The sequence below is a fragment of the Numenius arquata genome, chromosome 25 (genome assembly GCF_964106895.1).
Source record: "Numenius arquata chromosome 25, bNumArq3.hap1.1, whole genome shotgun sequence".
Lineage (NCBI taxonomy): Eukaryota > Metazoa > Chordata > Aves > Charadriiformes > Scolopacidae > Numenius > Numenius arquata.
Genome location: NC_133600.1, coordinates 5,345,778 through 5,358,311, shown reverse-complemented (window position 1 = coordinate 5,358,311; position 12,534 = coordinate 5,345,778). Strand labels below are relative to the sequence as shown.

General features: G+C 67.5%; 2 protein-coding genes across 2 annotated transcripts; both read left to right on the top strand.

Annotated features, from left to right (window-relative positions):
- On the top strand, window positions 1–9,299 carry FCHO1 (FCH and mu domain containing endocytic adaptor 1). Its single transcript, XM_074163595.1, has 24 exons — window positions 1–27; window positions 778–869; window positions 960–1,034; window positions 1,135–1,276; window positions 1,371–1,523; window positions 1,637–1,741; window positions 2,381–2,479; window positions 2,609–2,705; window positions 2,856–2,900; window positions 3,025–3,087; window positions 3,882–3,973; window positions 4,068–4,241; window positions 4,329–4,357; window positions 4,741–4,856; window positions 4,974–5,597; window positions 5,821–5,939; window positions 6,054–6,159; window positions 6,244–6,355; window positions 6,452–6,607; window positions 7,423–7,555; window positions 7,667–7,866; window positions 8,156–8,220; window positions 8,314–8,478; window positions 8,987–9,299. The coding sequence occupies exons 1-24, from the start codon at window positions 1–3 to the stop codon at window positions 9,007–9,009; spliced, it is 3,012 nt and encodes a 1,003-aa protein (XP_074019696.1). The 3' UTR covers window positions 9,010–9,299.
- Window positions 9,300–9,620: 321 nt separating this feature from the next.
- On the top strand, window positions 9,621–11,564 carry B3GNT3 (UDP-GlcNAc:betaGal beta-1,3-N-acetylglucosaminyltransferase 3). Its single transcript, XM_074164033.1, has 2 exons — window positions 9,621–9,647; window positions 10,437–11,564. Exons 1-2 carry the CDS (start codon window positions 9,621–9,623, stop codon window positions 11,562–11,564), a joined length of 1,155 nt encoding a protein of 384 aa, XP_074020134.1.
- The last annotated feature ends 970 nt before the right edge of the window (window positions 11,565–12,534 follow it).

The window sequence follows — 12,534 nt, the reverse complement described above, 5'->3', positions numbered from 1 at the left end:
ATGTCCTACTTCACTGAGCACTTCTGGGTAAGCCTGGACCCCCACCCGTGGGTGCCCCCCCACCCATGGGTGCCCCCTGCCCTCCGGGGCTCATTGTCGGGGGGAGGGAGGGACCCCCCAGCCCTGGCGAGGGGGGGGTCTGTTGCCGCCGGTAATTTTGCAAGGCCTGATGCTTCCGTTAACGGTGTGAATTAATCGCTGAGGGACGGGGGGAGCGATGGGTGTGGGTCCTGGGGGGGGTCCCCCCATCGTCCCCGTGGGGACCCCGGTCCTGGCGCCACGGGAGGCGGGGGGGGGGAAGTTGGCCGCGCCGCGGGGGCGAGGAGCACGACCGGTGCTTCCTGGTTTGTCTGGCAGCTGCCTCCATCTTCCTCTTCCCCCTGCCTCAGTTTCCCCAGGGGGGGGCCATGCTGCTAGGGTGGTGGTGGTGGGAAGCCCCCTCCCCCTGTCTGCTGCTGGGGGGTGGGGGGAGCGGATAGCACCCAAAATAGCACCCAGCGTCAGGGCTCAGCCCCCCCTTCCTGCTCCGGGAACCCCAGAGAACCCAGGTGTCCAGGGGTCCCCCCACCCCACTCTGGGTGGCACTGCCCCTGGCAGGGGTGGGGGGCTCTGCACCCCCGTGTGCACCCAGGGAGGGGGTGTCTGGGCCCCCATGCCCCATTTGGGGTGTTTTCAGCTCAAATGGTGCTCTAGGTGGTGGGGGAGCTCAGTACCCCAGCGTGGGGTGGGGGGTCCCCACGCCGTGGGTTTTGGGGGCTGAGGGTGGTCCCCTGCCAGGGCGAGAAGAACCACGGCTTCGACGTGCTCTACCACAACATGAAGCACGGGCAGATCTCCACCAAGGAGCTGGCTGACTTTGTCCGCGAGAGGTACTGGGGGGGGACGACACACAGGATGGCTGGGGGGGGGGCCATAGCACCAACAGGCTCCATCCCCACTGTCCCCCCCGCCATCCCCAGGGCTGCCATCGAGGAGAACTACGCCAAGGCCATGGTGAAGCTGTCTAAGATGGCCACCAACGGGACCCAGCTGGGGTAAGAATGGCTTGGGGGGGCGGTCGGGTCCAGAGCACCCCAAGATGAGGGGGGGACGATCCTGCTCATCCCTGCCTGTGGCCCCCCCGCCCCCCCTTAGGACTTTTGCGCCGCTCTGGGAGGTTTTCCGCATCTCCTCGGACAAGCTGGCCCTCTGCCACCTGGAGCTGATGAAGAAGCTGCACGACCTCATCAAGGAGATCTCGCGCTACGGCGAGGAGCAAGGCAGGGTGCACAAGAAGGTACCACCTCCCTCCCGACCCCATCCTCCCCCCCCCCCCCACCGCACCCCAAAGCCCCTTGCCCACCCCTCCCGTGTCCCTCCCCTCTCCCAAGTCCAAGGAGGAGGTGTCGGGGACGCTGGAGGCCGTCCAGCTGCTGCACGGGGTGGCCCAACTGCTCCCCAAGTCCAAGGAGAGCTACCACAGCAAGTGCCAGGAGTACGAGCGGCTCCGCAAGGAGGGCACCAGCCAGAAGGAGATCGACAAGGTGGGACCCGATGTGTCCCCCCCCGTGATGGTTGGTCTGTGTCCCCCCGATGGTCCTTGTGTCGTCCCCCGTTTCCCCCCCCGCCAACTGATGGCCACCGCTGGTTCCCGCAGGCAGAGCTGAAGTCCAAGAAGGCAGGCGAGGCGCTGCGGCGGGCGGTGGAGAAGTACAACGCGGCACGGGCCGACTTCGAGCAGAGGATGCTGGATTCGGCCGCGGTGGGCAGCCCTGGGGGGAGGAGGGGGGGGGGGGGGGGCAGGCAGGAAGGGGGGCTTACTTCTATGGTGACACAGGACGGGCTGGTCCTTGGGGACGTGCCAGCCTGGCTCAGTACCCCTCCATGGCGATGGCAACCCATGGGGATGTGCCACCTTGGATGAACCCCGTTTCCTAGGGATGCTGACCCCTGGGGACATGCCACCCTGGCTGAGCTCCCCTCCGTGGGGACATGCCACCCTGGCTCAGCCCCACTCCTTGGGGATGCCAAAACTCTTGGGGGATACCCCTCCCTGGGGATGCTGCCCCTTGGGGACGTGCCACCCTGGCTGAGTCCTGCTCCCTGGGCATGTGCCACCCTGATGGAGCCCCATTCCCTGGCAACGCCGGAGCCTGGGGACATGCCACCCTGGCTGAGCCCCATTCCTTGGGGACATGCCGCTCTGCCTGATCACCCCTCCTTGAGGTTGCTGTCCCTTGGTGATGTGCCACCTTGGCTGACCCCCCCCACTACCTGGACATGCCAACCCTTGGGGACATGCCGCCCTTCCTGAGCCCCCTTCCCTGTCCTTACACCGACCCCTGGGGACATGCCACCCTGGCTAACCACCCCCTCTCCCCTCTTTGTCCCCCCACCCCAGCGCTTCCAGGAGGTGGAAGAAGCCCACCTACGCCACATGAAGGGTCTCATCGGCTCCTACTCCCACTCCGTGGAGGACACCCATGTCCAGATCGGGCAGGTGAGTCCCCAAGGAGGGGGTGACAGCATGGGGACAACCCCAAGCTGTGTCCCCCCCTGACTCTTTACTCTGAGTATGGTGTCCCGTCCCGTTCCCCCCCCCACTTTTTTTTATTTCCCCCCCCCCCAGGTCCACGAGGAATTCAAGCAAAACGTGGAGAACATCGGCACCGAGATGCTGCTCCGGAGGTTTGCCGAGAGCAAGGGCACGGGGCGAGAGCGACCAGGTGAGGTTTGTGGGCTCCCACCCCCCGTTTGCACGAGGGCGGCGCTCCCCCTCCTCGCACGAGGGCTCGGCCCTCGTGCGAGGAGGGGGAGCGCCGCCCTCGTGCAAGGATGGAGCCACGGTGATGGGCTGATCCCGCTCTCGGTGGCAGGAGCGTTGGATTTCGACGAGTACCGGCTGGCCCCAGCGCAGGAAGGCAAGTACGTCTGCATCCAGCAGCCCCACGTTGGGGATTTTGGGGGGGAGGGTGGGAGGGTGGGGGTGTGTGTGTGTCGGGGGGGCGCTGCTCACCGCTCTGTGCCCCCCCTGCTCCTCCCCAGGACCCAAGAGGAGCCGGAGTAAAGCTTTCCGTATCCCTGGGTTGAGCCGTAAGGAGAGGGATCGTGATGCTGTGTAAGATCCCACTTTTCGTATCCCTGCATCCCCGTGGTCTGTGTCCCCGTATCCCTGCATCCCCGTGGTCTGTGTCCCCGCATCCTCGTGTTCTGCATCCCCGTGTTCCACATCCTTGCATCCCTGTACCCCTGCATCCCCGTACCCCTGCATCCCCAGGTTCCGTGTTCCTGCATCCCCGTGTCCTGCATCCTCACGTTCCGCATCCCTGCATCCCCGTGTTCCACATCCTCACATCCCTCTGTCCCTGCATCTCCATGTCCTGTACCCCTCCATCCCCAGGTTCTGTGTTCCTGCATCCCCGTGTCCTGCATCCGTGTGTTCCGCATCCCTGCATCCCCATGTTCCACATCCTCGCATCCCTGTATCCCTGCATTCCCATGTTCCGTGTCCCTGCATCCCTGTATCCCTATGTCCCCATGTTTTGCATCCCTCTATCCCTGCATCTCCGTGTCCTGCATCCCTGTGTCTCTGCATCCCCAGGTTCTGCATCCCTGTATCCCTGCATTCCCATGTCCCTGTATTCCCACACACCTGCATTCCTGTGTTCCATGTCCCTGCATCCCTGTATCCCTGTATCCCTGTATTCCCACACCCCTGCATTCCTGTGTTCCGTGTCCCACATCCCTGCATCCCCGTGTCCTGCATCCCCACATCCCTTCCCTGCTTTGGGATCTAACGCTGCCCCTGTCACTCTCCAGGGAATCCCCGGATGCCGAGGTGGTGAGTATCCCAGTGCCAGCCCTGGGGTTGGGTTTTTTTCCATACTGGGAGGACTGGGGAGCGAGCCCCTCCCTGCGCATCTCCCCTCAGGGCTGCCCGGAGGTGGATGAGGATGGCTTCACCGTGCGCCCCGACATCGCCCACAGTATCCTTGTGCTGGGGGGGGGTGGCATGTGATTTTTGGGGTGTCGGGGGAGGGTGGGGGGGTCCCAGTGCTGGGTGTTGCCTTGACGGGGGCTCAGCCGAGGCGGAGAACCACGTCTGCCCCTCCAGCGACTCCGACTACGACGAGGACGAACCCCGCAAGTTTTACGTCCACATCAAGCCGGTGCAGCCCCGGGAGGCGGCCGGCAGCGCCGAGGCCACCATGGAGCAGCTCAAGGCCACCGTGGGGAACCTCATCCTGCCCCCCAGCATTGGGGTGAGCCTCGAAGTGGGGGGCACGGACTGCAGGGTTCCCAGGGACTGTGCCGGTGCCAACTGACCCCCTGTCCCCATTCTCTTGCAGGGCACGGTCAAGCGACAGTCGTCCCGTAAGTGCCATCCCGGGGGCTCGGTGCAGCTTGGGGGTCCCCCGGGCTCCGTGTCCCCTAAGGCTGCCTGTCCCCGTCCCCCCGCAGGGCACGTGGCATCTCTGACCCCAGCCTTGAGCGATGCGGACCCCGAGGGGATGCTGGCAGCAGGTCAGACTGTGCTGGGGAGGTTCCAGGGATGTGGGGGTTCCTGGGGGTGTGGGGTACAGTGGTTTTGCAACCCCCGGCGTGTCCCCTCTCCCCGCAGGTGACGGTGCAGGGAGGGGGTGCCCAGTGGCGCAGATGAACAGGTACGGGGCAGGGAGGGAGCGGGGTGCTGTGGGGCGGTGCACCTCACCCTGTGTCCCCTCCAGGCACCCTCCCTGGGGGGTCCCGGGGGACACTGAGCCTCCCTCTCCGTCCCTGGCGCAGTGGCCCCAGCAAAGCCCCTCTGGACGCGGTGCCCCCCGCCGCTCTCTTCGGGCCCCCGCTGGAATCGGCTTTTGAAGCAGAGGATTTCCCGGGTGAGGATTTCGGGGGGGGTCAGGGAGGAGGGGCCGGGATGGGGGACCCCGGCGTCCAGTGCGCCACACCCCCCCCACCCCCCCCCACAGTGCTCTGACACGGGGGTCTCCCCGCAGCCCCCCGCGCCTATGTCCTCACCTCCTCCTCCTCCCCCTTCTCCTCCTCCTCCCCGGAGAACGTGGAGGACTCGGGGTTGGACTCGCCCTCGCACCCCGCGCCCGGACCCTCCCCAGACTCGAGACCCTGGACCCCGCAGCCGGGGACGCCGCAGAGCCCCCTCCCCAAGCGGGGTGGCATGCCGGACCCCCCACCGCCGCCACCACCACCCGTCACCCGGGACCCCAGCGCCTGGGTGCCACGGCCCCGCAGCCCTGCCGGCCGCCTCCCCGAGCCCCCCGGCTTCGCCGTCTTCAGCGGCCCCGGGGCCGAGGGGCTCTGGGGGGACGTGGGGACGGTGCCCCGGGGTCGCAGCCGCTGCCCCAGTGGCCCCGTGCCCCGCGAAGCCCCCTCTCCCGACCCTTTCGGGGAGCCCCTGCCGTGGGTCAGACCCCGCAGCCCCGGTGGGGACCAGCCCCCGCTGCCCCGTCCTTCCTCCAACTCGGCCTCCTCCTCCTCCTCCTCCCCGGCCCCCCAAAGTGGGGGGGAGTCCTCCAGCCCCTCTCCGTGGACCTGCCAAGCGTCGGGGACGAGGCTGAGCGAGGGCAGCACGACGACAGCTCCCCTGCCGCAGCCAGAGCTGGGTGAGTGAAGGGGTGCAGGAATTGCCCCCCCCCAGCTCCCATTACCCTTAACTCTGCCCCCCTCCCCAAGCTGGGTGCAGGGTCTCACCCAGCCCAGGCGCAGCTGAGACCTGCTGAGCTCATGGCACTGGTGAGACCCTGCTGGAGCCTCCCGGGGTGGGGGTTTCCTGCCACGGCAGATCTCTCCTCACCCCCCCATTTTTGTTCCCCCCCCCCCCCCCAGATGCTCTCCCCGCCCGGCCCAGCGCAGCCCCCCGGGAGGTCCCGCTGGTGGCCCCCCCTCGCCGCTCCCGCACCAAGAGGCCGGTGGCCGGTCTGGCTGCGGGCAGCAACACCGACCTGGTGCGTGGCCGGGGCTAGGGGGGAGTGGGGGTCAGGCTGTGGGACCCCCATGGTGGGGTTCAGACCCAGACCCTCTCCCCCCCCCCCCCGCCCCGACGCCTTCTTGCCTTGCAGTCGCGCTCGCTGAGCCCCTCACCCTCCTGGAACTGCGGCCCCTCGCACTCGGCGCCCGCCAGCCTGGGCGAGAGGGGCTTCTTCGCTGTCTCCCAGCCGGCCCTCGGTGGGTCTCTGGGGGCCTTTGGGGGGGGCGTTGGTGGGGTTGGGGCGGTTCCATCTGGGCTCTGACCCCCATCTGCCTCCCCAGGGCTGTCGCGGGGTCCCAGCCCCGTGGTGCTGGGCTCGCAGGACGCGCTCCCCGTGGCTACCGCCTTCACCGAGTACGTTCACGCGTACTTCAAGGGGCACGATGCCGACAGGTATGGGGGTCTCGGGGGGAGAGGTCAGGACCCCCCACTCCCCAGCCGCTGTGTCCTGCCTGGGGCATCCGCTGACCCCCGGCCTGTCCCCGGCAGCTGCCTGGTGAAGGTGACGGGGGAGCTCACCATGTCCTTCCCCGCCGGCATCGTCCGCGTCTTCAGCGGCAGCATGGCCCCCCCCGTGCTCAGCTTCCGCCTGCTCAACGCCGCGGCCATCGAGCAGTTCCTGCCCAACGCCGAGCTGCTCTACAGGTGCGGGGACGCGGTGGCACCGCTGGCACCGGCTGCCTGGGGGACGCCTGGGCAGGGGGGGGCGCAGCGGTGGGGAGCTGGTATCGGGGTACAGGGGGTGTCTGGGGGGATGGTGGGACCTTGGGAGGTGATGGATGCAGTGATGGGGAGCTGGTATTGGGGTTCAGGGGGTGCTGGGGAGGGACCAGGCACCCTGAGAGCTGGTATTGGGGTTCAGGGGGTGCTGGGGAGGGACCAGGCACCCTGAGAGCTGGTATTGGGGTTCAGGGGGTGCCAGAGGGGCACAGGCAACCTGGGAGGTGGTGGATGCAGTGATAGGAGCTGGTATTGGGGTGCAGGGGGTGCCTGGGGGGGTGGAGGCACCCTGGGAGGTGGTGGATGCAGTGATGGGGAGCTGGTATTGGGGTACAGGGGGTGCTGGGGGGGGACCAGGAACCCTGGGAGCTGGTATTGGGGTGAAGGAGGTGCCTGGGGGGATGCTGGGACCTTGGGAGGTGATGGATGCAGTGACGGGGAGCTGGTATTGGGGTTCAGGGGGTGCTGGTGGGGCACAGGCACCCTGGGAGGTGGTGGATGCAGTGATGGGAGCTGGTATCCGCACACCAGGGATTCCCAGGGGGGCACAGGCATCCCGGGAGCTGGTGAATGCAGCAACAGGGAGCTGAGTCTCGGGGTACATGGAGTTCCTGGGGTTCCCAGGAGGGCTGGGCACCCTCGGGAGCCAGTGAGTGCAGCGACAGGGAGCCTGGGTATTGGGGTGATGAGTTTCCCGGGGTGCCCTGGCACCCTTTGCCGCTCTGACCCCCTCCCCGCAGCGACCCGTCCCAGAGCGACCCCAGCACCAAGGATTTCTGGCTGAACATGGCAGCGCTGACCGGGCACCTGCAGAAACAAGCGGAGCAGAGCCCGGCCGCCTCCTACTACAACGTGGCTCTGCTCAAGTACCAGGTGAACCCCGGCGAGGGGGAGATCCGGGACCCCCCAAGTCCCCAAGCCAGCTCCTGGGAGCGGGAGGGTCTCGGTGTCCCCCGTCCCCAAATCCCCCTTTAACCCCCTTAGTTCTCGCGGCTGGGCCCCGGCTCGGCGCCGCTGCGGCTCTGCGTGCGCTGGGACTGCTCGCCGGGCGCCACGCGGGTCAGCGTGGAGTACGGCTACAACGCCGGCGCCCTGGCACTGCCCGTGCCCCTCGCCAACGTCCACGTCCTGCTGCCCGTCGACGAACCCGTCGCCAACCTGCGGCTGCAGCCCGCCGCCAGCTGGTAAGGGCTTTGTGGGGGGAAACACAGGACCCGGGAGTCCCAATTCCTCCCCCCTGGGCTGGGAAATTGGGAGCCTGGGCTGGGAAATGGGGATACTGATGGGGTGAGGGAGGCAGGGAGCAAGGGGTGACGGAGGAGGATGGTGATGGAGTGAGGAAGGCAGGGAGGTGGGAGCAAGGGGTGACGGAGGGGGATGCTGATGGGGTGAGGAAGGCAGGGAGGTGGGAGTGGGGCAGGGGGGGAGTTTGGGGGTCCAGGGGCTTAGGGACCTACCCGTGTCCCCCCTCAGGAACCTGGAGGAGAAGAGGCTGCTCTGGAGGCTGCTGGACATCCCCGGTGCCCCGGGGCAGGGAGGTGAGGCTGCACCCATCCTGCTCAGGGAGCAGGGTCCGGCCCTGGCCCCTGCAGACCCCCCCCACCCTCTCTCCTGTCCCCCCCCCCCCGCAGGCTGTGGCCGGCTCTCAGCCAGCTGGGAGCCCCTCTGCGGTCCCAGCAAGCCCAGCCCGGTGGCAGCCCAGTTCAGCAGCGAGGGCAGCACGCTGTCGGGCGTCGAGGTGGAGCTGGCGAGCGCCGGGTACCGCATGTCGCTGGTCAAGAAGAGGTTTGCTACAGGTAGGGCTGGAGGGGGATACCTGGGGGGTGTGGCGTCCCTTCCCCGCGGCCCTGGGGGGTGCAGGGTCCTCTCCCCATCCCCTGTAGCCGTGGAGTGTCCAAGGTCCCTTCCTTGGGGTGCACAAGTTCCCTTCCCTGCTCCCCATGGCCCTGGGGTGCATGAAGTCCCTGTCCCGGGGTACATGGGGTCCCTTCCCCGCTCCCCTTGGCCATAGGGTGCATGAGCTCCCTGTCCTGGGGTGCATGGAGACCCTTCTCCACTCCCTGCAGTGCACGGGGTCCTTTCCCTGCTCCCCATGGCCCCGGGGTGCATGGTGGTCCCCTCCCTACCACCCCAAGCCCCATTCCCCTCACGGGGTGATGTCCCCCAGTAATGCCCAGCCTGGGGTGGGTGCAGGTAGCCCAGTTTGGGGTCAGCATCGAGCCCTGGCCCCTCAGCAGTGACCATCCTTGCCCCAGGCACGTGCCCCCCATCCTCACAGCCCCCCCTCACCACCTTCCTCCCCAGGGATCTACCTGGCAGGGTCCTGAGCCACCTCCCGTCGGACCCTCCGAGCCCCCCCCCCCCCCCGGGCTTCCCCCTTGGTCGTGTGAACTTGAAACACTGGACGGAGGCTGGCTGGGGAGGGGGTGCTGCAGGGGGGGAGCCCTCTCTTCCTCCTCCTCCTCCTCCTTCTCTCCCTCCGGCGCCCCCCCTGCTCTGTGGCTGTCACCTTGTCGTCTCCTGCTGCCCGGCGGTCGGTCCCCTCCCGCCCTCCCCTGTTCTGTGAAGGGAGCAGGAGCTGCTCTTTTATTAAACATTTTATTTTCTAATAACCCCCCCGCTGGCTCCTGCCTGCTTCCTTCTGCGCTGCCCATCCCCGGGGCCTCCAGCCTGCTCCTTGGAAACGGGGCTCGGCTGCTGTGCCGTGGCTCCCCCAGGGAATTGGGGGGTGTGTGTGTGTGTGTGTGTGTCTCCAGCGTTGCGAGGCTGGGATGGGGGGTGGAAGGAAACTGAGGCAGGGAGCCGGCAGGGCTTGGCCGAGCCATTTCCCTGGGAGGGGGCAGGCAAGGGGTGGCGTCAGGATGCCTGGCGGAGGGAGGATCCTGTTGCCACCTGGGGCCACAGTGCTCCTGTCGCGGGGAGAGCGTGTGGCGTGAGGATGGCCCCGAGCTGGCTCTGCAACAAGGTACCGCAGGGGAGTTGCCGGGGGGGGGGGGTGTCTCACGGCTCTTTGCGGTACATCGGGGTCCGAGATGGCACTCCTGGGCACCGGGATGGGGCCACCACCTCGGGCAGGGGCTGGCCGGATCCGTCCCCGGCTGGCCGGGCTCTGTGCGGTGCCGGTGGGCAAGTGGCAACCGGGCTTTTGCCAAGGTCCCCGTGTGCTGCCCGCGGGACCCCCCCGCCCCGTCCCGCTGCTTTGTCTTTGAAGGCGAAGGCTGATCGCGGCAAACCCAGGTGGGTTCCTCGCACCCAGGACCACCCCGTCGCCTCCTCCTTGGCTTTAACTCCCCGTGCCAGCAGGTCCCGGGGTGGGGGGGGGGGCGCGGGGTTCCCCACTCTTGCTGCCACCCCCCGGGTTTTGGGGCCACACCTTCTGTTTGTTTTCCCGAAGCAGAACAGCCCCATCCCGGAAACAGGGGTTTATTGCTCTCTTTGGATCTGTTGCATGTTTCCAAGTGCAGCTGGAGGATTCAGACTCTGCCCTGCACCCGAGGGTGCCCTGCCCAGCCCGGGCCCTCCCCGTGTGGCAGCCAAATAGCTGTCCGGTTACCGGTGGCACGGTGTGACCATCTGGCACGGGGACATCTCCCCGCTCCCTTCCTCATACCCGGGAGCTCCGTGGTCCAGCTCCGCATGGGACAGATGCTGACCCCTTGCCCGGGGCATCTCTCCGGGTGCAGACGCCGGGGGGGGGCTAGGGGAGGGAGGGGAGTGTTGGCTGGTGCCGCATCCCACTCCCCATCTCTTGCAGGGCACGTCTCTGCGGTGTTACCAGCTGGAGCTGTGGTGTCTGGTTGCCGTGGGGCTCCTGGGGCTCTGCTACCTGCTCTACCACGATGATGGGCTGTGGCGGAGTGTGACCCCCAAGTCCAGCACCCCTTCTGCCCCCCGGGCAGCCCCCAGGCTCCCCCCGCCAACCCCCGCCCCCTGCGTGGCCAACCTCTCGGTGGACAAGGTCGATGGCTTTGCCAAACTGCCGGGCCGCGTGCAGGACTTCATGCGGTACCAGCACTGCCGCTTCTTCCCGGCGCTCCTCGACGTCCCCGATAAGTGTGGGGGTCCCCAGGGGTCCCCCGACGTCTTCCTCCTCTTGGCCATCAAGTCATCGCCGCTGAACTACGAGCGGCGGGAGGTGATCCGCAAGACCTGGGGGCAGGAGAGGACCTTCGAAGGAGCCTTGATCCGACGGGTCTTCCTGGTGGGGGTGACCCCCAATGCCCGGGATGCCAAGAAGCTCAACCCGCTGCTGCGGCTGGAGCAGCAGGAGCACGGGGACATGCTGCAGTGGGACTTCAAGGACACCTTCTTCAACCTGACGCTGAAGCAGGTCCTCTTCCACGCCTGGCTGGAGGAGCACTGCCCCAGCGTCCGCTTCGTCTTCAACGGGGACGACGACGTCTTCGTCAACACGGACAACGTCATCCGCTTTGCGAAGGCTACCCGGGGCAGCGAGGAGCATCTCATGGTGGGGCATATCCTTATCCACACCGGACCTATCCGCTCCCAGCGCAGCAAGTACTTCATACCCAAGCAGCTCATGGCCTCCAACCTGTACCCTCCCTACTGCGGTGGCGGTGGGATGCTCATGTCCGGCTTCACCGCCCGCGTCATCGCCCGGGAAGCCCGGGATATCAAGCTCTTCCCCATTGACGACGTCTACCTGGGCATGTGCTTGCAGAAGGCAGGGCTCCAGCCCGCTTCCCACGCTGGCATCCGGACCGGAGGGCTGTGGGCGCCGGCCAACACAGACCCCTTCGATCCCTGCTACTACCGGGAGCTGCTGCTGGTGCACCGCTTTGTGCCCTTCGAGGTGGCGGCCATGTGGGAGGCCATCCACGATCCCCAGCTGAACTGTGGCAAGAAGGTGAGCGTCTTCTAGGGTGGCCGAGGAGGTCCCAGAGCTGGGGGGAGGGAAACGTCGGTGCCACCCGAGGCCGGGTCTGGCTGTGGTTCTCCCCGGATCCCCAGCGGATGCTGCCGCTCCGTGCTGCCACGGTCCCCAGGGACCCTTGGGCTGAGCCCTGTCTCCACCGCGGTTCTGCCAGGGGGGGGCACAGTGGTGTCAGCCGTACCGAGCCCTGGCTCGTGCCCGGGGACCACTGAGTGCCACTGTACACCCTGTTCCATTTCTGCCTGGTTTTTGCCCCAAATCTGCCCTCCCGTGGTCAGGGGAGTCCTGGGGCGCCAGAGGGGGGAATAAATGAACATGTGTTGTTAACGAGGATGTGGGGTCTGGAGCCTTCCTGAGGGATGGGGGGAGCATGGGCTCAGGGTGGGAGCAAGGGGGGGGCCCTGACCCCACTGGGGTGGGTATTTGCCCCCAGTGAAACACCCCCCCCCCCCCCCCTCTGCAGAGCCCCTAAGGTCCCTGTGCTGTGCCCAGCCCGATGAGCGGGCTGGGAGGGGGGGGAACGACGCCGGGCTGTGCTGTTCTCTGCCAGGTCAGTGATGACCCTCGGGGGAGGCAGCCCTGGCCCCGGTGGGATGCTCGGTCCTGGGAACGGACGGTGCTGTAGGGACGTGCCAGGCTCAGGGTTGTGGGGCGGGGGGGGACGTACGCGGTGAGTGATGAGCAAAACCCAGTGGGATGGGGTGGTGGCCACAGGTGCCACTTGCCGGAGCCTCGGGGGGGCCCTGCCATGCTGGGTGCTGGCAGCACCCACATTCATCCGCACCCCCATGGCCTCGTGTGGGGGCACCCACTGAAGACACACATACCCCCCGCCCCGGGAAAGCCTGCGGTGAGTGCCGAGCCAGGGACCCCCGCGCTGGGATGTCCTGTGGGCACCCTCAGCCCTCCCCCAGCAGCTCCACAGCGACCAGACCCCCGCATCCCCCCTCCCCGTGTG

Bases quoted from the DNA above. Each gene is read 5' to 3' on its own strand.
- FCHO1 (XM_074163595.1), top strand. From the start codon at position 1: ATGTCCTACTTCACTGAGCACTTCTGG. The intron at 5,598-5,820 runs GTGAGTGAAGGG...CCCCCCCCCCAG, and splicing joins CCTGCCGCAGCCAGAGCTGG to ATGCTCTCCCCGCCCGGCCC. The intron at 8,479-8,986 runs GTAGGGCTGGAG...CTTCCTCCCCAG, and splicing joins CAAGAAGAGGTTTGCTACAG to GGATCTACCTGGCAGGGTCC.
- B3GNT3 (XM_074164033.1), top strand. From the start codon at position 9,621: ATGGCCCCGAGCTGGCTCTGCAACAAG. The intron at 9,648-10,436 runs GTACCGCAGGGG...CATCTCTTGCAG, and splicing joins CGAGCTGGCTCTGCAACAAG to GGCACGTCTCTGCGGTGTTA.